The 24,500-nt window shown below is 50.0% G+C and overlaps 2 protein-coding genes across 7 annotated transcripts in view; one reads left to right on the top strand and one right to left on the bottom strand.

Annotated features, from left to right (window-relative positions):
* The window catches only part of DNAI1 (dynein axonemal intermediate chain 1), a 60,780-nt gene extending 51,354 nt beyond the window's left edge, over positions 1-9,426 (top strand). For 3 of the 6 annotated variants that reach the window (XM_032299902.1, XM_032299900.1, XM_032299903.1), the window contains 7 exons: positions 329-418; positions 551-638; positions 1,332-1,411; positions 2,739-2,887; positions 2,985-3,084; positions 5,947-6,132; positions 9,108-9,426. In XM_032299902.1, coding sequence (XP_032155793.1) covers positions 329-418; positions 551-638; positions 1,332-1,411; positions 2,739-2,887; positions 2,985-3,084; positions 5,947-6,132; positions 9,108-9,206 — 792 coding nt within the window. In that variant the 3' untranslated portion in view covers positions 9,207-9,426. The remainder of the gene's footprint in view (positions 1-328; positions 419-550; positions 639-1,331; positions 1,412-2,738; positions 2,888-2,984; positions 3,085-5,946; positions 6,133-9,107) is intronic. The other 3 variants (XM_032299904.1, XM_032299905.1, XM_032299906.1) reach the window with 3 other exon arrangements.
* A 55-nt stretch (positions 9,427-9,481) lies between these two features.
* ENHO (energy homeostasis associated) lies at positions 9,482-11,457 on the bottom strand. The gene is made up of 2 exons (XM_032299921.1): positions 11,198-11,457; positions 9,482-10,286 (listed from the first exon to the last, which is right to left on the bottom strand). The coding sequence occupies exon 2, from the start codon at positions 10,133-10,135 to the stop codon at positions 9,905-9,907; it is 231 nt and encodes a 76-aa protein (XP_032155812.1). The 5' UTR covers positions 10,136-10,286; positions 11,198-11,457; the 3' UTR covers positions 9,482-9,904.
* Between the last annotated feature and the right edge of the window lie 13,043 nt (positions 11,458-24,500).

The raw sequence follows: 24,500 nt of genomic DNA, 5'->3' as shown, positions 1-24,500 counted from the left end.
GGTGGCTGAACCCATAGCCACTTCCTTCTCCCGGCAATGGGGCTCCTGGAACCCAACCCAGGGAAGGATTGGGTACCTCCACTGCCAACCCAGTAAATTAAGGCAATGCTTTGACTGGCACTATTCCCCCAGGATGGTCAAGGAGAAAGGAATGAGAGACAGAGATGGATGGAAGAAGGGAGAGAGGACCAATCATGGGATTCTGGGAAATGGGCTCCCAGAACTTGCTTCTGAGCCTCAGATGGGTGCTTGGGGATCCCTGCTCTGCCCACAGACCTAACTCAACACCCTAGCAGGGTCCCAGACCTCATGTTTTGGGATGTTTCAGGTCAAGTGGCAGAAGGATGACATGGACCAAAACCTTAACTTCTTCTCTGTGTCATCTGATGGCAGGATTGTATCTTGGACTCTTGTGAAGGTGCCTGTTTCCCAGAGAGGGTCATACGGGGGTGAGTGGGGAGGCGGGAGCTAAATGGCAAAGGGCAGCCCCCAGCCCTGCTGACCCAGCCCAACCCATGTGCCCTCCCCCTACATCCCTCTGTGACTACAGAGCGAGCTGGTCCACATAGATGTCATCAAGCTGAAGGTGGAAGGCAGCACCACGGAAGTTCCTGAGGGGTTGCAGCTGCACACAGTGGGTAGGAGCCCCAGCCCCCTTACCTCCAGGCCTGGCCAGGTCATTCAGGCCCAGTGAGGGTCAGTGACAGTGGTCCTTCCCCTGACTGAGTGTTCTGTCCGCAACCTGTGCCAGAGCCCACCAGGACGTAACAGGAAGGCCTGGCCCTGTCTGCTGAGCCCTTGACTGTGTGCATACCCTCCCTGTTTATACAGCTCCCATCCCTGTGTTTGCAGACCCTGTTCCTGTTTATGCAGATCAGGTGCTGTTATGCAGATCCAGCCCTGTTTATGCAGATCAGGCCCCTGTTTATCCAGATACTGTCCCTGTTTACTCAATTCCTACCCTGTTTATGCAGACTATATCCCTATTGGCACAGACCATGTCCCTGTTTGCAGACCCTGTCCCTGTTTACCCTGACCCTGACCCTGACCCTGTTTAACTCAATGCCTTCCTTGTTAACCCAGGCCCCCATTCCTGTCTGCAGAACCCCTGGCCATTTGCAGAATCCTAACTGCCTGGGACAAGCAGGCCAGAGGGCTGGTTTCTGTTTGCCTGGCCTGGTCCCAGCTCTTACAGGGGCCCATGTTCAGTCTGTCCTGCGCTGAGTCCTGCACTGAGAGTGCCTGGGCTGAGCTCCTCTGCTGAGGAGGGGAGGTGCTGGGAGCCTCCCTTTCAGAACTGGGCTAAGCCTGCTCCTCCCTCTTCTCCCAAGGTTGTGGCACTGCCTTTGACTTCCACAAAGAAATTGACTACCTGTTCCTAGTGGGCACAGAGGAGGGAAAAATCTACAAGGTGAGGCCGCCCTGTGCCAGCTCCTTAGAGGGCCACTTAGACCTGAGCAGCTGAGAACTTAAGAGTTCTCAACAGATCCTATTTTGATGGATTTTAGTTCCCATCAGTTCTAGAAGGCCTCTTGAGGGAAGAGAATGTATTTCTTGACTTGCTTGGGTGGCAGGAATAAGGGCTAATGCAGGAAAGGGGATGGAGAATCTAGAGGGTGGCTTTAGCCCAGCCCCGCATCTTTTCCTCCAGGTCCTCCCTCCCTTCCTGGGAGTTGAGGTAGAAGTGGGAACTCTAGTTGGGGGAGTTAAAACATTTTGGGAAAACTTCCTGGAGGAGATTTGTACTTGAGTTGAGCTTTGAAGGCCAGAATTATCTCTGAATACTGGCTACATCCCAGCCAACAGGATGGAACCTGATGGTCAGTTTCTACAAGGTCTCAGTGGTAGTAGGTGAACATCCTTCTGAACCTCCATCCATCCAGAAATAGCTCTGCTGCAAGCTTTTCTTAGGCTCAGAGACTTAGAATGTTAATTACAGGCAGCCTCTCGGGAGCCCCTGAGGCCCAGCCGGAGCTGGTCTGAATGCAAAAGAAGTCCCCACCCCCTATTCACCCCTCCCACTGGCAGCCCAAGAGAGGCAGGAGTAATGAGAGACTACTCAGTCACACTGTCTCCTGGAGGTGGGGAGAGAGGGGCACGCTGGTCAGGGCAAGAAACAGAATAGGAAATCTGGAGATCCAAGTTGGCTCTGGCTCTGCACCTGCTCTTGCCTGGACAAGGTGGGATGTTTATCACTGTTGCAAGGATGATGTCTGGGCTGCAGGTGGACCCAGGGCTCTGTCTGTCTGTCCATAGGCCCTGGCCTAGAAGATGGCCAGACCATACCTCCCCCCGGGCCTGATACATGCTTTGCCCTCTGTTAAGGAGAGAAGGCCTTTTCTGCCTGGCTTGGAATCCTCGCCAGGTGGTCCCAGCATGGGCAGTCTGGAGGGAGCTAGAGAATGGAAAACTCTGGGTACCCAGCCCCACCCCAGCTCTCCAGGACATGGCTTGGCTAGGCCTCCACATCTGGAGCACTGGGCAGACTACAGCCCTTTCCTTCATCCTACAGGAAGGTTCCCCTGCCTGTCCTGAATCCTCAGACCCTCAAACCCTTCCTTTCCCCCAGGTGTGCTGAGGGTGGGAGGAGCAGCCAGGAGGTTGGTCCCAGTTCAGCTGGGATGCAACGTGGGGTAAGGATAGGAGTGGAAGCTAAGGCTCAGATCCTCCAGGCCCCCAGAAGAGTGGTGGCTGCTGACCTTTCTATCACTTCTGACTCCTGTCCCCTCCCCTACCAGTGCTCTAAATCCTACTCCAGCCAATTCCTCGATACCTATGATGCCCACAACATGGCAGTGGACGCTGTATCCTGGAACCCATACCACACCAAGGTCTTCATGTCCTGCAGCTCCGACTGGACAGTGAAGATCTGGGACCATACCATCAAGTGAGGGGCCCGTTCCTGGCTCTGCCCTGGGCCCTCCCCCAGGCTGTGGTACTATGAGATCTCTGTGCCATGGGCTTTCCACCCTCCACCACTGCAGGACCCCGATGTTCATCTATGACCTGAACTCAGCCGTGGGCGATGTGGCCTGGGCACCATACTCTTCTACTGTGTTCGCAGCTGTCACCACAGATGGGAAGGTGAGTGGCATTGTCCTGACCTCCTCACTGAGTCCCTACTAGAGATCAGGTGCAGTATCTCAGGGCCTCCCTGATGGAGAGCCCATTCCATGATGAGGTCAGGAAGGAGAAGGTGGGACATAAGGACTGTGTATTTTAAAGGGGCTAGCCATCCAGGGCCCAGCCAAAGGAGGACTCATTCATCCCATGAGGCCTCAAGGAGAGAATGGGGCTGTTCACCTTGGAGGAGAAAGTGCTCTGGGTAATGAGATGCCATAAAGCAGTTATTTCCTCTGCTCTTGGTGGGGAGCTAGGGGTGGGCAGGGCTCAGCTCCATGTAAGGAGAATTGTATGAGCCAGAGTTGATCAGTGACTCAATAGTATCTATAAGGTAGTGAAGTCTCCACCCCTGGAAGTGTGCAAGCTGATTCTGAGGGGTGGAGTGGGAGGGGGCTAGTCAACACTGAGAATTGGTGAGAGCTCAGAAATAAACATCTTGTGAGCACATTGTTGGATGCAAACGCCTTTTCCCTGTGGACTTTGATATAAACTGAGAAGCACTGGCTACCCCAAGGAAAGAATGCGGTGAAGAGGGCATCATCCTAAAGTCTGTCAGTTGTCTATTCCGGGAACAGATGGCTACTCAGGGCCAGCGATGGTGCCCAGCTCCAGGCTGGATCTTGGTGACTTAGATACCTGCTCTTGTGGAGCTTATGTTCTAGTGAAGGGAAAGATGCAAAAAGCAACAACAAAACTCCCAGTATAAAGTGCTAGGCAGAGAATTATTATTATTATTATTATTATTTTTTTTTTTTTTTTTTTTTTGAGACAGAGTTTCACTCTTGTTACCCAGGCTGGAGTGCAATGGCGCGATCTCGGCTCACTGCAACCTCCGCCTCCCGGGTTCAGGCAATTCTCCTGCCTCAGCCTCCTGAGTAGCTGGGATTACAGGCACACGCCACCATGCCCAGCTAATTTTTTGTATTTTTAGTAGAGACGGGGTTTCACCATGTTGACCAGGATGGTCTCGATCTCTTGACCTCGTGATCCACCCGCCTCGGCCTCCCAAAGTGCTGGGATTACAGGCTTGAGCCACCGCGCCCGGCCTATGGCAGAGAATTATTAATAAAAGATTGTGATATGTAAACATAAATGTTCATGGCAGCATTACCCATAACAGTCAGAGTGGCAACAACCCAGTGTCCATCAACTGCTGAATGGGTAAGTGAAATATAGTGTCTCCTTGGGGATTATTAGTCAGCAAGGACAAGGAATGAAGTACTGATCCCTGCTACCACATGGAGGAACCTTGACAACATTCGTAGTGTAAAAAGCCAGTCACAAAAGGCCACATACTGTATAATTCCATTTACAGAATACATCCAAAACAAGCAAATGTGTAGAGATGGAAAGTCAGTTTGTGTGGCCTAGGGCAGCGAAAATGTAAAATCTATTGTAGCAAAGGTTGCATAGCTGTGAATATACTAAAACCAAGAATTTTATACTTTAAATGAGTGAATTTTATAGTATGTGAATTATATCTCAATAAAGCTGTTTTATTAAAAAGAGAAAGAGGTTCAGAGAGACCAGGCAATGAAAAAGAAAAAAAGAAAAACAGGGAAAAAAGAAAAGGACTGGGTGGTCTCTTGGATGCAGTGGTCAGGAAAGCCTTCTTTGAAGAGGTGACACTCATGCTGAGAGCTGACTGGCAAGGAGGCATGTAGAGATGGGGAAGGGGAGCAGGCCACCTTGAGGGAGCAGCTGAGGCAGACGCCCTGAGGTGGGAACAAGCCTTGGGTTTAAGGAACAGGAAGGCAAGTGTGGCTGGAGTCTAGTAAGCAAGGGGCAAGAACATGAGGTGAGAGTGGGGAGGTGGGCTAGAGTGAGGGATCTGGATTTTATTTATAGCGCCAAGGGAGTCTGTGCGAGGATTTTAAGTGTTTTAAAGGTAAGCCTGCTGCTGTCTAGAGGGTGGATTGTAGCAAGGCAAGAGTGGAAGTGGGGAGACTGGTTAAGAGGTTGGCACAGTTGTCCAGAGTTGATAGCGGTTTGGTCTTAGGGTGTGGTGAAGGTAACACCCAACATTGATTGACCACTCATATGTCAAGCACTGTCTTTGCACTTTATATATATTAACTGGTGTAAACCCTGGCTCTGCCACTTGCTAGCAAGTTAGCCTCTAAGAGCCTCTAACTCCTCGGTTTTAAAATGAAGATAGCAGAACCACCTTACAGAGTGGTTGTGAAGAGCATAATGAGGCGATGCAATCATGTGGTGCACTTGCTCAGAGTCTAGTACCTAGTAAGTGCTCAACAAACAGTAACTGCTATTTTCTTTGGTTTTTTTTTTTTTTTTGAGACAGGATCTCACTCTGTCACCCAGGCTGGGGTACAGTGGCTCCATCTTGGCTCACTATAACCTCCGTCTCCCAGATTCAAGTGATTCTTCCACCTCAGCCTCCCTAGTAGCTGGGAATACAGGCGTGTGCCATCATGCCCAGCTAATTTTTTGTATTTTTGGTAGAGACAGGGTTTCACCATGTTGGCCAGCCTGGTCTTGAGCTCCTGACCTCAAGTGATCCACCCACCTTAGCCTCCCAAAGTGCTGGGATTACAGATGTGAGCCACCATGCCCAGCCTGTAGCTGCTATTATTGTTAATTCTGTATAGATTTAAAAGTTATCCTAAACTTTTTTATACTTACTCTTTCAACCATAGGAAAAACAAACAGAGACATAAACTTCCCCCTCCCTCCACCTCCTGCTCCAATATGCAAGCCATTAGCCTTCTGTAGTCTTTCCCCAGAAAGTTCAGGGGCTGATTCCTCTGAGGTGGAAGACAGGCCCCATTACTCCTGAGTGTGCCGACACCAACCTCTCCACAGGCCCACGTGTTTGACTTGGCCATCAACAAGTACGAGGCCATCTGCAACCAGCCTGTGGCGGCCAAAAAGAAGAACAAGATCACTCACGTGCACTTCAATCCCATCCACCCCATCATCATTGTGGGCGATGACCGTGGGCACATCATCTGCCTCAAGCTCTCGCCCAATTTGCGCAAGATGCCAAAGGTACAGGCTCCAGGACTTTGGGCTGCTGCAAGAGCTAAAGTCTCCAGGAGGGTGGGGATGACAGAAGGGAGGAGCCAGGGTGACCCCCCAGTTTCTGGCTTGGGAGAGCCAGGGTAAGGATGGTGTCATTGCCTGAATGAGGCTCACGGGAGAAGAAGCAGGTTTGTGAGAAAATAGCAGTTTGACATGCTGCATTTGAGTTACCTGTGGGGCCCCAGGGGACTCTCCCAGGTGGAGACATCCAGTGAGCAGGATGAAGCCTGCGGAGGCAAATGTGGGGCTATCATTGATTTCTTCCCAGTAGAAATGCTGTGGGTCACCCAGGCAGGGGGCTTGGGGCTGAGCCACTGCCTCATTGGCTGGGCTTTCAGAGGGCTTCAGCTCCAATGGTCCCTGAGCTGGGAGCTGTGGGTCTACATAGAGAGGAAGGAAATGAGCCATGAGGAGGGTAACTAGGGCAGCAGCTATGCAGTCCTCCTTCTCAGCTCTGGTTCCTGTTTCTAGGATCTCCAATGATCAGGAGAGATCCTGCCCAGAGCCCAGGGCCCCCAAATACAGGTCTGGAGCCCAGAACAATGATCTTAAAGTCTAGACCTGAGTCCACATTCAGACTTATAAACCCAGGCTTTGCAGCCCAGGCCTTAGAATCCTGAGCCCAACAACCCAGAGCCCAGTCCTGCCCATTTGTGTGCTAAGAGTAGAGATGGCTCTTTGCTTTCTGCCAGGTTCTGGGCCAGGATCAGGACTGGGCCAGCTTGCCCTGATGACCGTCCCTCCTGACAATTTGAGGCATTTACTGCAGTTTGAGGCAGTGGCAGGGGCCTGTGTCTTTCAACTACTGACTTCCCAGAACTGTGCTCCTACCAAGGAAGGGACTGCTGCACCATCCCTCTGGTGCTGGCTTGGTCTATTCCCCACCAAGGCCAGCGAGGCAAGGCCTGGGAGTGTGGCCGGGCCTGTAATTGTAGCCAGCTGGGGGAGGGGGTGGACTTGGCTATAAATACTCAAAAGGCTGCTAAGCGCCTGCAGCTGTGGCCCAGAGGCTGCGGTGGGCTTGAAGGGAGGAGGGAGTCTGGCATGGTCTGAATCTCTTTGCTGAGCCCAGCTAGTTGGCCTCAAGGAGCAGGAAGGAGGCAGCACAATTTGTGGAACAGATAAAATCTGTTCCTAATTTTCTGAGGAGAGAGACCCAGGTTGAAGTTGGCAGAGTTGGACAACCCTCTAGGAGGGATGGTGGTCATTCTTTGGGGGAGGGTTATGGCCATGACACCATGAGGGTGGTAGACATGGGTGAGAGCCTGCCCTGCCCACTCTGATCCAGGGAGGTAAGGATCTCCCACAGTTTCAGTTCCCCTCAGAGAAGGGTCAGTCATGGCTGGGAGACCCAAGCTCTGCATCTTTGGGGACCTACATCTCTGAGGACCTGAGCAGGGACAGCTGGGGGCTGTTGGGTGCTTGAATGGATTAAAGGTTCCTGTGAAATTTCTATCTGACCCAATCAGCCAAGTGATTCATGCAAAATGCAATCCTCTGGGCATCCCTACTGCCCTTCCTGTGTGAGCTGCAAGCTCCCTGCCGTTTCCAAAGGGCTTCCCCACTGAGGCCTGGACTACCCTGCCCAGGGAGCTCCCATGATGGGTGTCAGCCCAACGTGTCAAAGGCCAAAGACTGTCTTTCCCTAACTATAGGATAGATGGGAAATGGAAGCTCGGAAAGGCAAAGAACTTGCTCAAAGTCATATAGAGAGTTAATGACAAAGCTGGAACTAAAACCAGGTCCCCTAACTCCCAGGGGATGGGGTGAAGCCAAGAAGAGAACCCAAGCTTAATTCAGGAAGGAGAGTGGGGAGAGAGAGAAAAAGAGCTTTTTGTCCTCTGCCTGGAGAGTGTAGAGGTGAGCTGGGTAGTGGCAAAAAGGCACTGGGCTGCAAGGGGATGGGGAGATTTGGGAGCAGGTACGGAGTCACACCAGGGGGAAATCTGAGCTCCACATGGTGTCAGCAGCCAGAAAGGAGCTAGGGAGGGGCCTACTGGCCCTGCACTCACCCCCACATCCCCTTTACAACCCTGGCCAGACCAAGGCAAGGCTGGAGTAGGTGTCAGTGAGCAGTGGGCACAGGTGGCTATGAGGATGGGGGCCAAGGAGCAGAGAGAAGGCAGGAAATGGGGAAATGACAGCTGCCCAGCCTGCTGCAGCATAGCCCTCAGCCCACTGCCTGGACAGTAGGGAGGGTGGAACTGGTGCTGGTTTGCCAAAGAGTTCACTAGACCTGTGGGTGACACACACTCATGTCCAGCTTAAAATGGAAGGATTAGAATGCTTTGCAGGTGGAGTGAGGGGTCATAAACTCAGGATCTGGTCTTCTGAGGGACAACCTCAGCCAAGGACACCTGGAGTCATATTGACTACTCCCTCTGCCCTTATGAGTCTCTTGACACCCTCCCCAACCCTGGGTATGTCTGACACAGCAGGCCTGGCCCCAAATGGCACCCACTGCCAACCTGACCTGAAGGCATCATGTGAGAGGACTAGGTGGGGGCCCCTGAGGCTCTGCCCACCGCCCTTCCCTTCCCAAACACATACCCATTAGCTCCTGGATAGGACTCAGCCAGGGACCTTGCCATGGTAAGGATGGTGCCAGCAGTCAGCCCCTTACCTTCAAAGAGCTGGATCTCCCTGGCCTGTTGCTCTGAGGGTCAGGGGAAGGATGCCTTCTCCTGCTCCTGCCAGTGTCAAGACCCCATGTCCATCTGAGGTTCAAGCCAGAGCTGGACTCTTTTTGCAAGCTGTCAGCTGAGCCCCTTTGCCACCTAACTCCAGTTGGGGAGAGGGTAGGCAGGGATCCAGAATTTACTGGGCAGGGGAGGGGTAGGGCACAGCTGGACAGGCTGGGCAGAGGAGGTAGTACAGGGACCCAGAGAGAGGTAGCCCACCTGTCACCATTCCTCCCCCATGTACGCTTTCCCTCTCCCCAGGAAAAGAAGGGGCAGGAGGTGCAGAAGGGTCCAGCTGTGGAGATTGCGAAACTGGACAAACTGCTGAACCTGGTGAGGGAAGTGAAAACCAAGACCTGAGGGCCCAGCCTCAGTCTCATTGCTTGAATCCAGTACTCATAGTGCTTGACCCTGGTACCCAGCCCAGCCTTAGCACCCAGCATGTGACCCCACCCCTGATCAGGTCCCAGCATCTGCCCTTCTTATTCTGCTCCTTAAGGTCCTAGCACCTCACCCCAGGACTTGGCCTTCAACCATTACCCCTCTAACTTTGCACAAATAAACCTGTCTGGAAACCCACCCCACACCTTTAATTTTGCTACCACAGGGCCCTTGGGAACAGAAGAAAATCTCAGGGTAGAGCCATAGTTCCATTTATTATCCAGCAAACAGTGGGAGGACCAGGGGAGGGGCCCTGCCTGGACACCCTCCTATTATTGCCATGGGTTCCAGTTTGCTTCCCCACCCTAGAGGGCCTAGAGGTGCTTAGCCTAGGGAAAGAGTGAACCCGGCTTCTGGCCCTTGGCCCTTGGGATGGAGCATAGTCCAGATGGCCCTGGTCCTAGCACCAACTCATAAGCTCCCACCCCAGGTCCATCTCCTTAGGTCCACTGAGCTCCTCTTGGGGCCAGGCTGGCTAGACTCTAGACTGCTGGGTCCAGCTCCAAGCAGGCAGACTCTGAGTTCTGGACCCCCAGCCGGCTGAACTCTGGGATCCTAATTCCAGGCTCTGGGTGAGGTGGACTTAGGTCCGGGGCTCCAGATTAGGCCAGGGGCCTTCAGGGCTGCAGCAGGTAGCTGCCTTCATGGCTGGGCTTCTGGGGTGGTGGTGCCTTCTCAGGACAGGGGCCAGGGCTGGAGTTGGGACTGGATTCAGAGAGAGAGTCAACGTCGGCAGCGCGAGAATGGCAGGCCCAGCAGAGGATGACCCAGAGCAGCAGCAGCAAGAGGCCTACAAGCCCGTTGCAGACAATGGCGATGAGGGCCCCCTGGGAGATGGCTGCCCCCATGACGGGCACCCTCAGACAAGCACAGACAGTGGAGCTGCCTGGATGGCGATGCCCATGCCGAGGCAGGACTCTGGTATGGCTGGCCTTCCGAGGAGGCTGTGCTGTCTGCGTGATTCCTGGGCAGTGGAGATGTCTACCTGCAGTCCTGAGCCTGTTGGGGGTACAGAGAAAAGGAGAGTGTGATGAGGAGGAAGGGTGGGGTGAGGCCTAGGAGGAGAGGAGTAGGGAAGAGAGCCTTCCTCCCGCATTTCTGGCCTCACTGGTAAAGACATTGGGTCCCAACAGGCTCAAATACCCCACAGAGCCAGCACCCCCACCCAAAGGCCTGGTTCTGGGCACCTGAATGAGTGTGTAGCCAGCGTGGGGAAGCCGGAGTAGGCAGCCGTCATCTCATTCTCCTTAGACCTGGTGGGCATGCCCTGGCCCTGCCCACCAAGCTTGCCGCCCTCAAAAGCCCTCTGTTGGTAGGTGGGACCCAGGCAGCCCCTGGCACAAGAGGATGGGGGCTGTGAGTCGCTCCGGTGTAGCCTGGGCACCTCCTCTCCCCAGGACTCCAGCCAGCCTGACCAGGAGACCTCCAGAGGTGCCAGCTTGCACAGAGGGAACTTTGTGAGGCCCTGGCAGGCATGTGCAGGCTCTGTGCATCCAGGGCTGTATGTCTCCATGAGGGGCTGCCTCTCTGAGTCAGGTGTGTGTGTCTGGCGTCTCCCTGTCCCTCCGTTGGATGTGTGCCTGTGCCTCTGCACACCTACCTCTGTGTATGTGTGGCTGTCTCTCCGTGTGTCCCCATCTCTGACTGTGTCTCCTGTATGTCTCGTTTCTCTCCCAGTGTGTCTCTGTGTATCTCTGCATCAGTCTCTGTGTCTCTCTGTCTCTCTCTTCCAGGCTATGTCCCTCTGTGTTCTCATGGACGTGTCCCTCTCCCCTTCTCCGTGGGGTCTTTTCAGGGGTTCCTGTGTCTCTGTGTCCGTCTCTCTCCGCAGCTGTGTGTCTCTGTCTCTATCTCCATCTTCGCGTCGCAGGTTCTTGGCCCCCGTGCCCGTGGCGGGAGGCCCTCCTTACCTGAGTTGAGCCTGGTGCGCGCCCGCAGGAGGGTCCGGGGCAGCGGGATGCTCGGCGCCGACTAAGGCTCGGGAGCCTGCGGGCGGGGGGCGGCGGGAGGCGGGAGGCCAGCAGAGGCGACGTCCGCTCCCCTGGCCCTCCCCCTCTGCCGCGCAGCCTCCGCCGGCCGCTCCCGCCGCGGCGCGACCGGGGCGGCCTCTGCCGCTAGCGGTCTGCGGCGAGCTGGCACCTCCTCCCCCTGGGGCCGCACCTCCTCCGCGGCCGCGGCTGCTCGTTCGCTCGCTCGGCAGCGCTCGGGCGGCGGCGGCGGGAGCTGCGCGGGGTTAGGCTGGGTTCGGCTGCGTTCGGCTGGGCTCGGCTGCGTTCGGCTGGGCTCGGCCGGGCTCGGTCGCCAGCAAAAACAGCGAAGAGCCCCGCCTCCTGGGAGGCCGGCAGCCTGCGGCCCGGGGGCGGAGCCATCCTCGCGCGGCTGCCGCCACTCAATTGGCGGGCCGATCCCCGGTTCCCGCACCATTGGTGGTGTGCTGAGGTGGCGACCGGCCCGCCTCTGGTGCCCGCGCGGGGCGGGAGTGGGGCTGAAGGAGTAGCTGGCGCAGGGTCTTTCCTGGGAGAGGGGATGGGATGGGGTGGGGAGGGGGCGAGGCCTACCCTTACGTAGGGATTTCTTGCACCCTCTGCACCTGGAAGGGTTTTACACCCTGCATCCAAGAAAGGCCAAGGCCGCTGCATTTCCACATCTGAGGAAACCACCCCTCTGTATCTGGAAGAGGTCTCTAAGCCTGTCTTCCGGAAGAAGGCCCCGCGTCCCCACACCTGGCAGGAGACTGAACCTCCTCAGTTGGGGAACCGCCTATGGTGCAGTCCCGCACTTGCCTCTGCCATCTGGGTGTGGACTCTGCATTCCCACTTTAGAGGGCTGCATGTTCCCTGGCCCTACGAGGTGTGAAAGTCTCTGGCAACGCAGGCTCTTTGGACACATTTACTGAGTTCCCACCCAGTGTTGGTCTCAGGCTTGCTGCCAGGCTGTTGGGGAGCCTGGGACAGAAATGGAGTGTCCTGAGCAATGGTTCCTCCCTGGCCGGAATAGGTGCAGGCATGGTGAAAGTCCTACTTTGCTATCCTAAAAGCTCCCCTAAGAAGAATATAGCTTGGAGAGGAGCAGTGAGGTAGACCTCTTCCTCCCCGACGCTTACAGGCCAGTGATTGTCACCTATTCTGATCCCGGCCCTCTTCTCATCCCGCTCTACATGCTCTCCTTGGAAGAGCACATCCTTGAAGTTATCATGAAGACTCCCAGTGCTCCCAAGTCTAGCCTTAACTTCTCTCTGGAATCCTAGACTCATATAACTAAGTGCCTACTGGAATTGGGGCGGTATTGATTCCTGGTTCACTTACTAACTTTGTGATCTTGAGCAAGTTATTTAATCTCTTAGCCTCAGCTTCCTCATCTGTAAAATGGTGGTAATAATAGCTACCTCTCAGGGTTGTTATTCACTAATTTATACCAAATCGACCACATCTCAGCAAATGCCAGCCGACACAGCCCCAAGGACCATGTGACTAAGAAGCCCCATTCCCCCAAGGCCATGAAATTCACATAAGACCCCTAAAAATCCAGATGCTATCTTGAAAAGAAGAAAGAGAAGACTGAGTCATCCAAAGCTACCAAAGTACTTAGAGACTGTCTAAAATAAATTATTGGATCCTGTAGAGTTTACCAGCGTGGATTACTTTTAGCTCCCCCTAGCCACTGCCCACTGCCCAGCAGGGTGAGGGCATTGTGAGAAACATCAGACTAGTTATAGGAAATGGAGGAGACTTAAATCATTGCACATCTGAGTGTAATGTGAGTGAATTTTGTGACCCAGCTGCAGGAGTTCAGATTTTATCCTGAAAACAGTGGGGAGCCACTGAAGAATTTTGAGCAGAAGAGTAATGTGATCATATCCAGAAATTAGTAGGATGATTTGGGCTATGGTGTGGGATGGGGGCTTGAAGGCATTTGAGAGTGAAGGCAAGGATTAATGATGAGGGACTGAACTGATGGAGTGGAAAAGGAGTGGAGAGAAAAGGAGAGCATTGAGGATATTTGGGAGCTACTGTTGGTGGGACTTAGAGGTCTAGAGGATAGAGGAGGTAAGAAGGAAGGAAAAGTCTGGGGTAACTCCCAGGTTAGTGGCTAAGGATACTGTGATGCCATTTACTGAACAGGCCTCAGGTTTAGGAGAGAGGTCCAGGCTAAAGATAGTATTTTGTGAGTTATCAGCAAAAGAGTGATAGTTAAATGAGAAAAATAGATGAGCTCACCCAGGGAAAGTGAGAACTAGTTTAAGCAAAAAGATAAATGTATAATCAGATACTGGAACCTAAAGGCAAGGATGACTCAGGAACAATTGAAACTGAGAGATCAAAAGCCACCCAGAAGAGTTCTCTCTCTACCTCTCATCTCTGTTAATTTCTACCTGTCTCCATTTCCTTCCCTGGCCCTTTCCCCTGTCCTCCCCATCCCAGACTGACTTACAATATTCTCCTAGTTTACATGGTAAAAAGCGGGACTTCAGACAATTCTGAAGTTTTAAAGTTTACTGTGTAGGCAACCAAAGAGACTGCTGCTGCCAGCTCCTCCTCCTCCTTTTCTTTTGGTTTGCAAAATTTTCAGGAAATATTTTGATTCAGCTTAGATGCTTATCTTTGGACTAATCAATCGTGGTCAAGGGATGAAGAGCAAATTGATTAACATGATAACCGTATGGGCAGTGGGGAGGTGGAGGTGGTGATTTCCAGGGGAAGGAGCACCATAAAGAAGCAAAATGGCAGCTGTCTATACAGTCCACCCTTTGTTTGCCCAACACATACATATCATTTCCTATTACATAATTCCAAAAAGGCCCTCACCTACATAATCCATCCCACGATACAAATGCCAATAAACTCGCCTTCTTTCCAATGGAGAACACCTCAGTGACACATCCAGCTGCTGCTTCTGGAGATCATAGCATAGGACCACCATTCTTCAGATATAGGTTCTCTGGATAATGTCCCTTCATGCTCTAGTGAAGTCTCCATGAGGTATGAAGTTGGCTTCTAATAATCCCAGTACCTTTAACTGCCTTTGAACTATCTTTAAACTACTCCCCCTAAGAAAAAGTCTTGATATGTAGAGATAGAAGAAATAGAGAATAAAGTGGGGTGAAAAGGAAGCACTGTGGATTGGTCACTAACCCAGAACATCATCTACTATAGATTTTTTTTGGCCATTAATAATAATGAAATGGCCGGGCGCAGTGGCTCAAGCCTGTAATCCCAGCACTGTGGGAGGCCGAGGCGGGTGGATCACGAGGTCAAGAGATAGAGACCATCCTGGTCAACATGGTGAAACCCCGTCTCTACTAAAACTACAAAAAATTAGCTGGGCATGGTGGCGCGTGCCTGTAATCCCAGCGACTCAGGAGGCTGGGGCAGGAGAATTGCCTGAACCCAGGAGGCGGAGGTTGCGGTGAGCCGAGATCGCGCCATTGCACGCCAGCCTGCGTAACAAGAGCGAAACTCCGTCTCAAAAAAAAAAAATAATAATAATAATTATAATGAAATGATGAGACTAGGAAGTCTCATGGCATCTGTTTGTTGACTTGCTTCTTTGGCTGTGGAGTTCCTTGGTCAGCCAATTTGGCTGCCTTAGTTTTTGGCCACAAGGTAGAGATCCCTTATCCAGTGTTTTGAGAGGGCCATTATGGAGGATTTCTCTGTGGGGCACTGTACTGATTAGCACTACACCTTCTGGTGATGTTTTACAGATTATCCTGGGATTGAACAATCCCAGAGCTCTACATTTAGGAGAATTGGATAAGGGCTTTTCCCCACAACAGATTATGCAATTATTTTAGAACTATAATCAGCTGCCTATCAATTTTGTTTGGAGAAATTCCATTTGCTAATAATATGTTTGATTGGTTCTAAGGTGCATCTTGTTTTCCCAGCTTAAACAACTATGTAATCAGAATGTGTCTTACAATTAACAGCATGTAATAGTTTTTTTTAGCGCATATATATATTTTTTTTTTTTTTGAGAAAGAGTCTCACTCTGTCACCCAGGCTGGAGTGCAGTGACACGATCTCAGCTCACCACAACCTCTGCCTCCCGGGTTTAAGTGATTCTCCTGCTTCAGTCTCCCTAGTAGCTGGTACTACGGGCACACACCACCATGCCCAGCTAATTTTTGTATTTTTTAGTAGAGACGGGGTTTCACCATGCTGGCCAGGCTGGCCAGGCTGGTTTCGAACTCCTGACCTTGTGATCCGCCTGCCTCAGCCTCCAAAGTGCTGTGATTACAGTGCGAGTGCCCAGCCCTCTTTTTTCGTGGTCATTTAGAAAATAACTTGCCTCCTATAATCAATGGAATCTGAGATTATTAAATATAGCAATTTTATCAGTCAGAGTTCTTTTTCACAAATAATAGAATCCATTCTGGGTAAAGCAGAAAAAGGATTTGTTAGAAGAGATTATTTAGCTCAAAACTGTTAGGAGGGCTGGGGAAATAGACTTGATACTAAGATCCTAGGAACAATACCCAAATCATACCACACACCTGATGGAGAAACCACAGCCATTGCCACTCCGAATACTAAGTACCAAGAGTTCAATTTGACTGCCAATTTTACAAGCCCTATGGCCCTTCTGTGATAGAAACTCAAGATTGCAACCACTGGGAAACCACTGCTATTGCTGCTACCACCCCCAAAAGCTGGACACTTGTGTTACTATCGGCAACAGCAGAAATCGAAGCCCTGTGTCTAACCTGCTTCCTACCTATATCAATCAAAATTAGCTAGGTAACACAGTAATTACAAACAACCTTCAAATCTAACTGACTTAAAACAGGAAAAAGGTATTTCTTCTTATGCCATAGTTTCAGCATGCAGGGGGTGGGAGGTGGGGTGGGGAAGTCTTGCTCACTCTGGCCACTCAAGGATCCAGGCTGTTTGAGGCTCCACCATCCTATGATGAAGCTGCCTTCTTGACCTTCTTGACATGAGCTTTCAGGGTTTGCCGTGGCAAGAGAAAAAAGTAAGGACAAGCATACACTGGCTTTTGCTCACATCGCATTGATCAAAAGAAATCTCACAGCCATACCAGACATCAAGGGACAGGGGAAGTACAGTCTTCCTAGTACTCAAAAGGAGAGGGGACCCAGAAATATTGGTGAACTTCAGTGTTTCCCTTACTTACATTGTTCACTTCCAAATGGAAGTCTCAGGTGGATGAAGTGTCATCCCTGTAAACAATGGCATGCTGTGAATATTAGTTCTGACTTCTATACTGAGTAGGCTGGATTTTGAAATGAAAATTTTCCCATATAAAAAAACTGTATGAAAGGTGAAGGACATCCATGAATACAACAGATTTCTGCTACCATAATCAATACCAGAATTTTACAAAATCATGCTTCTAGAATCTCTAGGTTTACCAAGATGATTCAGGGCCTGAGCACACTTTTGTAGCGATTTCTCATTTTTAGCTCTATGTCTTGGTATTTTTCAGTCCCTCTGACTATGCCTTGCGGCTTCATAGGAAATCATAGGCTGGGCTAAAAGGGCTTGGATCCTTTCTTCTTCCACCCGCCCTGGAATGATGCCCTTGCTTCGCCCCATTCCAGTCAATGCACTTTGCAATGGGAGGCACCATCACATTTGCCTGGCAAGGTGGGGACAAGAAGGGCTTTCCAATGCCGAATCTTCCAGCGTTTCTCCAGCCCAATTGCTAGGCTCTCACAGTTTCCTAATCAGGGTATTAACATTAGAGAGCAGCAAATAACCAAGCTCCTGAAATTCAGCAAGGCATATAATTATCTTACTCCTAGTAATCTGAGGTTAAGGTTGAAACAAATTTCCTTATCCAAGTAAAATGCTTACTGCATTGTTCCCTAACTGCTCATAGACCACCCATTTTGGATAACTCATTTTTGTTGTCTTGACTTTTTATTGCTGTATTTTCTTTTTTTTTTTTTTTTTTTTTTTGAGACGGAGTTTCGCTCTTGTTACCCAGGCTGGAGTGCAATGGCGCGATCTCGGCTCACCGCAACCTCCGCCTCCCGGGTTCAGGCAATTCTCCTGCCCCAGCCTCCTGAGTCGCTGGGACTACAGGCACGTGCCACCATGCCCAGCTAATGTTTTGTATTTTTAGTAGAGACGGGGTTTCACCATGTTGACCAGGATGGTCTCGATCTCTTGACCTCGTGATCCACCCGCCTCGGCCTCCCACAGTGCTGGGATTACAGGCTTGAGCCACTGCGCCCGGCCCCTATTGCTGTATTTTCTCTCTCTCTCTCTTGCTTGTCTCACTTTGTCACCCAAGCTGGAGTACAGTGGGGAAGTCTCGGCTTACTGCAACCTCTGCCTTCTGGGTTCAAGCAATTCTCCTGCCTCAGATTCCCTAGTTAGCTGGGATCATAGGTACCCACAACCACACCCGATAATTTTTATATTTTTAGTAGAGATGGGGTTTCATCATGTTGGCCAGAGACTGGTCTTGAACTTCTGACCTCAAGTCATCCACCCATCTTGGCCTCCCAAAGTGCTGGGATTACAGACGTGAGCCACCACACCCAGCCTATTACTGTATTTTCAAGAGCTTCAGCTTCATTTGGCATATGAGCTAATACACTAGAGACAACAGGTGCTAGTTTAATTAATTGCTTTGCTACAACATAAAAAGTACTTCCAGGTTCCCAGGCTGGGATGAGGAGATCCTTACTGCTCCTCTACACATCTCAACTTAGTTCCTCACTTTAAGTTCTGTAATTTAGAATACTTTGGTCCTGATACCTGATTTCTGTGTTGTTACAAGTCAAAGAAACCTAACTTGAACTAGTTTAGTCAGAGGGGGATTTATTTTCAGAAAACTATAGTGTTTCACAGAATCCTAGTGCAAGAATAGGGCTGGTACTTGGGAACAACTAGATTTGGCTATCTGAATGTTGTCAGGACTCTACTGCTCATCTTTGCGCCCTTCTGCTTGCTTCTTCTCACTCCTTCTCTCTCTTTCTCTGTCCTTCTCTCTCTCCCTCCTCATCTCTCCCTCCTTCCCTCCCTTCCTCCATCCTTCAACATCCTTCTCTAGTCTGTATAATATTAAAGCCAGCTCCTGACAATTATCAAACTTTACAGCTTACAACCCAGGTACCCAATAAGATGTTGGCTCTTCTTCAGTTCCAGCTCTATCTTGTCCTTCTCCATTTCAGTTCCATAATTCCTCAGGACTTGCTCTCAACAGCCTGGCTTTGGACAGATGCCATTCCCTGCACCAGTGATCTGCTGGGGGAGGTCATAAGACCATGGCTTCCATGATAATCAAAAGAGTGGTTCCCACCAGAAGGGGATGCCTTCCAGACATAACATAAAAGAGTCCACTATGCTAACTTTTATGAATACAGGGGGAAAGATAAATCTGCAAAGTAGATAAGGAAGGATATGTCAGAGAGGCAGAAGGAAAACTGGGGAGACCATAATTTGGGGGAAGCCAAGAAAGGACAGAGGTTCAAGAAAGAAGGAGGGGTCATTAATCCAAAATTTCAAAGACTGAAGTAGTTATTGTAAAAAACTGTGGGACTTAAGAATAAAGAGGCTGTTGATTATCCTGACAAGTAGTAGTTCTGGTGGGCAGTAGGAAATGGAATTGGGATATATAGTGAAAACCAGAGTTTAGTGGTTTCCAGAGTGAGTAAGAAGTGAATCCCAGCACTTTGGAAGTCTGAGGTTGGAGGATCACTTGAGGCCAGGAGTTTAAGTACAGTCTGGGTAACATAGCAAGAGCCTGACTCTACAAAAAAAATGCAAAAATTAGCCAGGCATGGTTATTACAGGCACATCTGTAATCCTAGCTACCCAGAAAGCTGATGAGGGAGGATTGCCTGAGCCTTGGAGCTGGTAACTGCAGTGAGCCATGATTGCGCCACTGAACTCCAGCCTGGGTGACAGTGCGAGACTGTCTTAAAAAAAAATAAAAATAGATACTACATAGACAATTCTTTTTTTATTTTTATTTTTTTAAAAAGCCAACTTATTTTTTTATGAGAAAAAAAAACAAACATATACATCCTATTTCCAAATTTTTTAAAAGTATAGCGTGTGAAATTATATTTCCATATTTTCAATTTGCTCATGTTTGCTGAAATCATTCTATTTATGGGAATGATGGAATTGTTAAATATATACTGATGTGACTGGCTCATCTTGTTTTACCTTGCTTTGAAGGAAACCAGCTCTTATTGGAAAAAGAAAACAGGGTAAAATAAGAATGGGACTTTAAAAAAAAAAAAAGTTTATGAAGCAAAACAACCCCACAAGAACAAAAAGCGGAACAACTCTCTTTTAAACACATGTTACCATTAAACTCTGGGGACTTTATGCAACTGGGTGCCTGAACAATATCCACGGTGCCAAGCCTTACAAATGAGTAGTGTACTAAGTTTCTCTTTCGTTATTTGGAATGAAGAACATTTTTTCTTAGATTCAAATATTCCACTGGATAGGAGGATTCTCTGGTTGACAAACAAAATTCAAAATGTTATACTGAACCCCAAGTTTCTCTTCAAAGAATCAGTATGTCAGTCTGTTCAGCTCTCTTACTCTTTAATTCTCCATTTAAAACTTAACTTCCTTGTAATTTGAGTAAACAACTTTCTCCACTGGCTCTAATCAGTGGCTCACACCTGTTTCCCTGGCCCCAGGCTCCATCCTGACTCATCCCAATCACCTGCTCCAGTATCTGCTGTGACCCACCCATAACCGTCCTTCCCGATGAAACACCCACCCTGCCACTCCAGCTTGGATCTCTGCTCTCTTTAAAATAGCCAATCAGGAATTGTCTAGCTTGTGCAGTCTAACCCTAGCCAATAGGGGAATGACACAGCAGTAGGAACAACCCCACCCCCTCCTCCCTGCCAGGCATAAATACCTCTCCAGGCTTGTACAAGCTTTCGGCCGCTATTGCTCTGTCTGTGAGCTTCACCCCTAAAGGCAAGAAATTTCTAGCAAGGGGAATTGAGCCTCACCCCAAAAGGCAAGATATTTCCATTAAGGGAAATTGAGCCTCACTCCAAAAGGCAAGATATTTCCAGTCAGGGAACTTGAGCGTCACTCCGAAAGTCGGGACATTTCCAGTCAGGGAAACCGAGCCTCACACTGAAAGGCGGGATATTTCCAGTCAGGGAAACTGAGCCTTGCCCCAAAAGTCGGAAAAACGCGAGCCCAAAAGACAAGACCTTTCCATTAAGGGAAATTGAGCCTCACTCCGAAAGGCGAGATATTTCCAGTCAGGGAAACTGAGGCTTACTCCAAAAGGCGAGATATTTCCAGTCAGGGAAATTGAGCCTTGCCCCAAAAGTGGGAAAAACGCAAGCCCAAAAGACAAGACGTTTCCATTAAGGGAACTTGAGCGTCACTCCAAAAGGCGAGATATTTCCTGTCAGGGAACTTGAGCGTCACTCTGAAAGGCGAGATATTTCCAGTCAGGGAACTTGAGCGTCACTCCGAAAGGCGAGATTATTTCCAGTCAGGGAACTTGAGCGTCACTCCCAAAGGCGAGATATTTCCAGTCAGGGAACTTGAGCGTCACTCTGAAAGGCGAGATATTTCCTGTCAGGGAACTTGAGCGTCACTCCGAAAGGCGAGATATTTCCAGTCAGGGAACTTGAGCGTCACTCCGAAAGGCGAGATATTTCCAGTCAGGGAACTTGAGCGTCACTCCGAAAGGCGAGATTATTTCCAGTCAGGGAACTTGAGCGTCACTCCCAAAGGCGAGGTATTTCCAGTCAGGGAACTTGAGCGTCACTCCAAAAGGCGAGATTATTTCCAGTCAGGGAACTTGAGCGTCACTCCCAAAGGCGAGATTATTTCCAGTCAGGGAACTTGAGCGTCACTCCGAAAGGCGAGATTATTTCCAGTCAGGGAACTTGAGCGTCACTCCCAGAGGCGAGATATTTCCTGTCAGGGAACTTGAGCGTCACTCCGAAAGGCGAGATATTTCCAGTCAGGGAACTTGAGCGTCACTCCGAAAGGCGAGATTATTTTCAGTCAGGGAACTTGAGCGTCACTCCGAAAGGCGAGATATTTCCTGTCAGGGAACTTGAGCGTCACTCCGAAAGGCAAGATTATTTTCAGTCAGGGAACTTGAGCGTCACTCCGAAAGGCGAGATATTTCCAGTCAGGGAACTTGAGCGTCACTCTGAAAGGTGAGATATTTCCAGTCAGGGAAACTGAGGCTCACTCCAAAAGGCGAGATATTTCCAGTCCTGTAAATTGAGCCTTGCCCCAAAAGTCGGAAAAACGCGAGCTAGAGCAATGAAAAAAGATATTCAGAACTTCTCTTTCCCCTCTTCTCGAGGAAGAAAGAGGTACAATCTGTAGAGCTGCTATGGGAGCCTAGGAATGTGAACAACTCCCCCAGTCAAAACGGACCTACAGCAGATCAAAAATTTCCCACCCAAGACCCCCGGTGGACAATAAGCAGCCCACCAAGAAAACATGCAGGAAAATATGCTGGTCTAGGTCTTGAGGATCCTCTTGGGCAGAAAATGTTGAAACTTAATTTTGTCACTAATAATTGGCCAAATATTAACAAGAAATTACAAAAAAAAAAAATAGAGAACTAGAAAGATAAACCTATAAAAAAGCTTCTAAAAGAGAGTTCAAGACGGCATGAAACTGTTGAGGTAAACGAGTGGGCTCCTCGCAGTCCACCCGGAGGATTCAAACCCACGCCCCTTCCCCCCCCCCCCCCCCCCCCCCCCGAGGGGGGTCAGGTAGCCTGGCGGATTGTTCCCACCCCCAATGCCTCAGGACCCCTCCACCCATCCTCCCTCCCCCGCCGCCCTACATCGACAATTCTTTCAAGAGAATTGCCTGACTGTAAAAATTAGGAGGAAGGAGAATAGATCAGAAAGACATGGAGTCAGAGGAAATTTTTTTATTTTAAATAATTTCTTACATGTTTTTGACATGGCATATTTAAATACTGGTGGGAAGGAATCACATGAAAGGATATAACTGATGATAGTTATTTTTGTTAGTACTTCCCATCTTGCCTGGGCTGTGCAGATCCAGGCAGGCAGGGCCAGGGACAGAAGCTAAGGCCCCGGCCAAAGGTGTGAACCATTTCAACTTTTCCCAAGCCAAATCGGAAAGTAGGGCAAAGAGAGGAGGTGCCTGTCTTCAACACTGGATGAGCCAGGTTGGGGCCCAGGACACACGAAGGGGCCTGGGATTGTGTGGAGAACAAAGGGTCCCAAGGCTGGAGCCAGTCCTTGGCGGTGGGGGGCAGGGTGTTCACACAGCAGCTACCTCCAGTGACAGGCAGACCTGTTGCTTCTCTGCCCACCTTCTCACTCCGTAATGTCCATGCCTAGCTGCCACCTGTTGTCTCAGCTCCACTTCCCCACTTCCCATCACTGCCCCCGCCTTCCGCTCTCATCATCCCTGAAGCTGGCTCACCAAGGTCACTTTCACCTCCTTGTCACTTCCAGTGAATACCTTATAGTCCTGATCTGTGTTGACTACTTGGAAGCCTTAAGGCTGTTGGTCCTGTTTTGAAACTGTCTTGCCATGTCCTCCATGAAGCCGCTCTCTCTGGGGACATTTATTCCTCCTCCTAAAACAACTCATTTATTAAGCACCTAGTCTCTGTCAGGGCTTTACATTCATTATAGATAGTCCTCACCTGGATGCAAGATGGGTTAATGAGTCAGGTGAGGAAACCAAGGCTCGAGGAAATCAAGTGGTTTTTGTAAGGCCCCATGGCAGCAGGTGATAGAGCCTGGATTAGAACCCAAGTTTGCTTTACTGCCCTCAACTCCAGCTTATTGTCTCCCTCATCTCTTGGGCCCCTCCTCAGCTTCTTTGGTGCGCTGTGCTCTCAGCCCCTACCCACTTGTCCTCGCAACTCAAATGAGCACCTCTGTGTCTGTGGTTTCAGTGCCCGTTTTTCCTTTTTCTTTCTTTTTTTTCTTTGAGACAAAGTCTTGCTCTGTCTTCTAGGATGGAGTGCAGTGGCGCAATCTTCGCTCAACCTCTGCCTTGGCAGCAACTTCTCCCTCCCCACTTCAAGCAGTTCTCGTGCCTCAGCCTCCCGAGTAGCTGGGATTACAGGCATGCACCACCACACCCAGTTAATTTTTGTATTTTTAGTAGAGACAGGGTTTTACCATGTTGGCCAGGCTGGTCTCAAACTCCTCACTTCAAGTGATCTGCCTGCCTTGGCCTCCCAAAGTGCTGGGACTACAGGCGTGAGCCACTGCGGTCAGCCAGTGCCCATTTTTGTGTTGACAATGCTTTCATGCTAATGCAGACCTCACTCCCAAGTCCCAGACTGGCATGCATTGTTGTTGTGGCTGGTGCTTATTGTCATTAAGATTTGTGGAGCATTTATAACATGGCAGGTACCTTGCAGGTTTCTTTATATGCATCATCTTATTAAATCCTTAGAATGGCTGGCGTGGTGGTTCACAACTGTAATTCCAGCACTTTGGGAGGGTGAGGTGGGCAGATCACTTGAGCCCCAGAGTTTGAGATCAGCCTGGGCAATGTGGCAAAACCCCATCTCTACAAAAAATACAATACAAGGTGTGGTGGTGAGCACCTGTAGTCCCAGCTACTTGGGAGGCTGAGGTGGAAGGATCCCTTGAGTCCAGGAGGCGGAGGTTGCAGTGAGCTGAGGTTGCACTCCAGCCTGGCTAACAGAGTGAGAGACCTTGTCTCAGAATTAAAGTAAAATAAAAAATAAAAATCCTTACAACAACCCTATGATGTAGTTACTATTATCCTATTTTCCACTTAAGGAAACTGAGCATTAAAGAGATTAATCAGGCTGGGTGCGGTGGCTCAAGCCTGTAATCCTAGCATTTTGGGAGGTCGAGGCAGGCTGACTGCCTGAGCTCAGGAGTTCAAGACCGTCCTGGGCAACATGAAGAAACCTCATCTCTACTAAAAATACAAAAAATTAGCTGGGGGTGGTGGTGCACACCTGTAATCCCAGCTACTTAGGAGGCTAAGGCACAAGAATTGCTTCAAATCGGGAAGTGCAGGTTGCAGTGAGCCAAGATTGCACCAGTGCACTTCAGCCTGGGTAATAGAGCAAGAGACTGTGTCTAAAAAAAAAGAGAGAGAGGTTGACTGGGCGCAGTGGCACACACCTGTAATCCCAGCACTTTAGAAGGCCAAGGTGGGCGGATCATGAGGTCAGGAGATCGAGACCATCCTGCCAGCATGGTGAAACCCTGTCTCTACTAAAAATGAAAAAAAATTAGCTGGG

Source organism: Sapajus apella, unplaced genomic scaffold (genome assembly GCF_009761245.1).
Source record: "Sapajus apella isolate SASKATOON/1434 unplaced genomic scaffold, GSC_monkey_1.0 scaffold42, whole genome shotgun sequence".
Lineage (NCBI taxonomy): Eukaryota > Metazoa > Chordata > Mammalia > Primates > Cebidae > Sapajus > Sapajus apella.
Note: the sequence above shows the minus strand (reverse complement) of the source record. Positions and strands in the feature narration are given on the sequence as shown.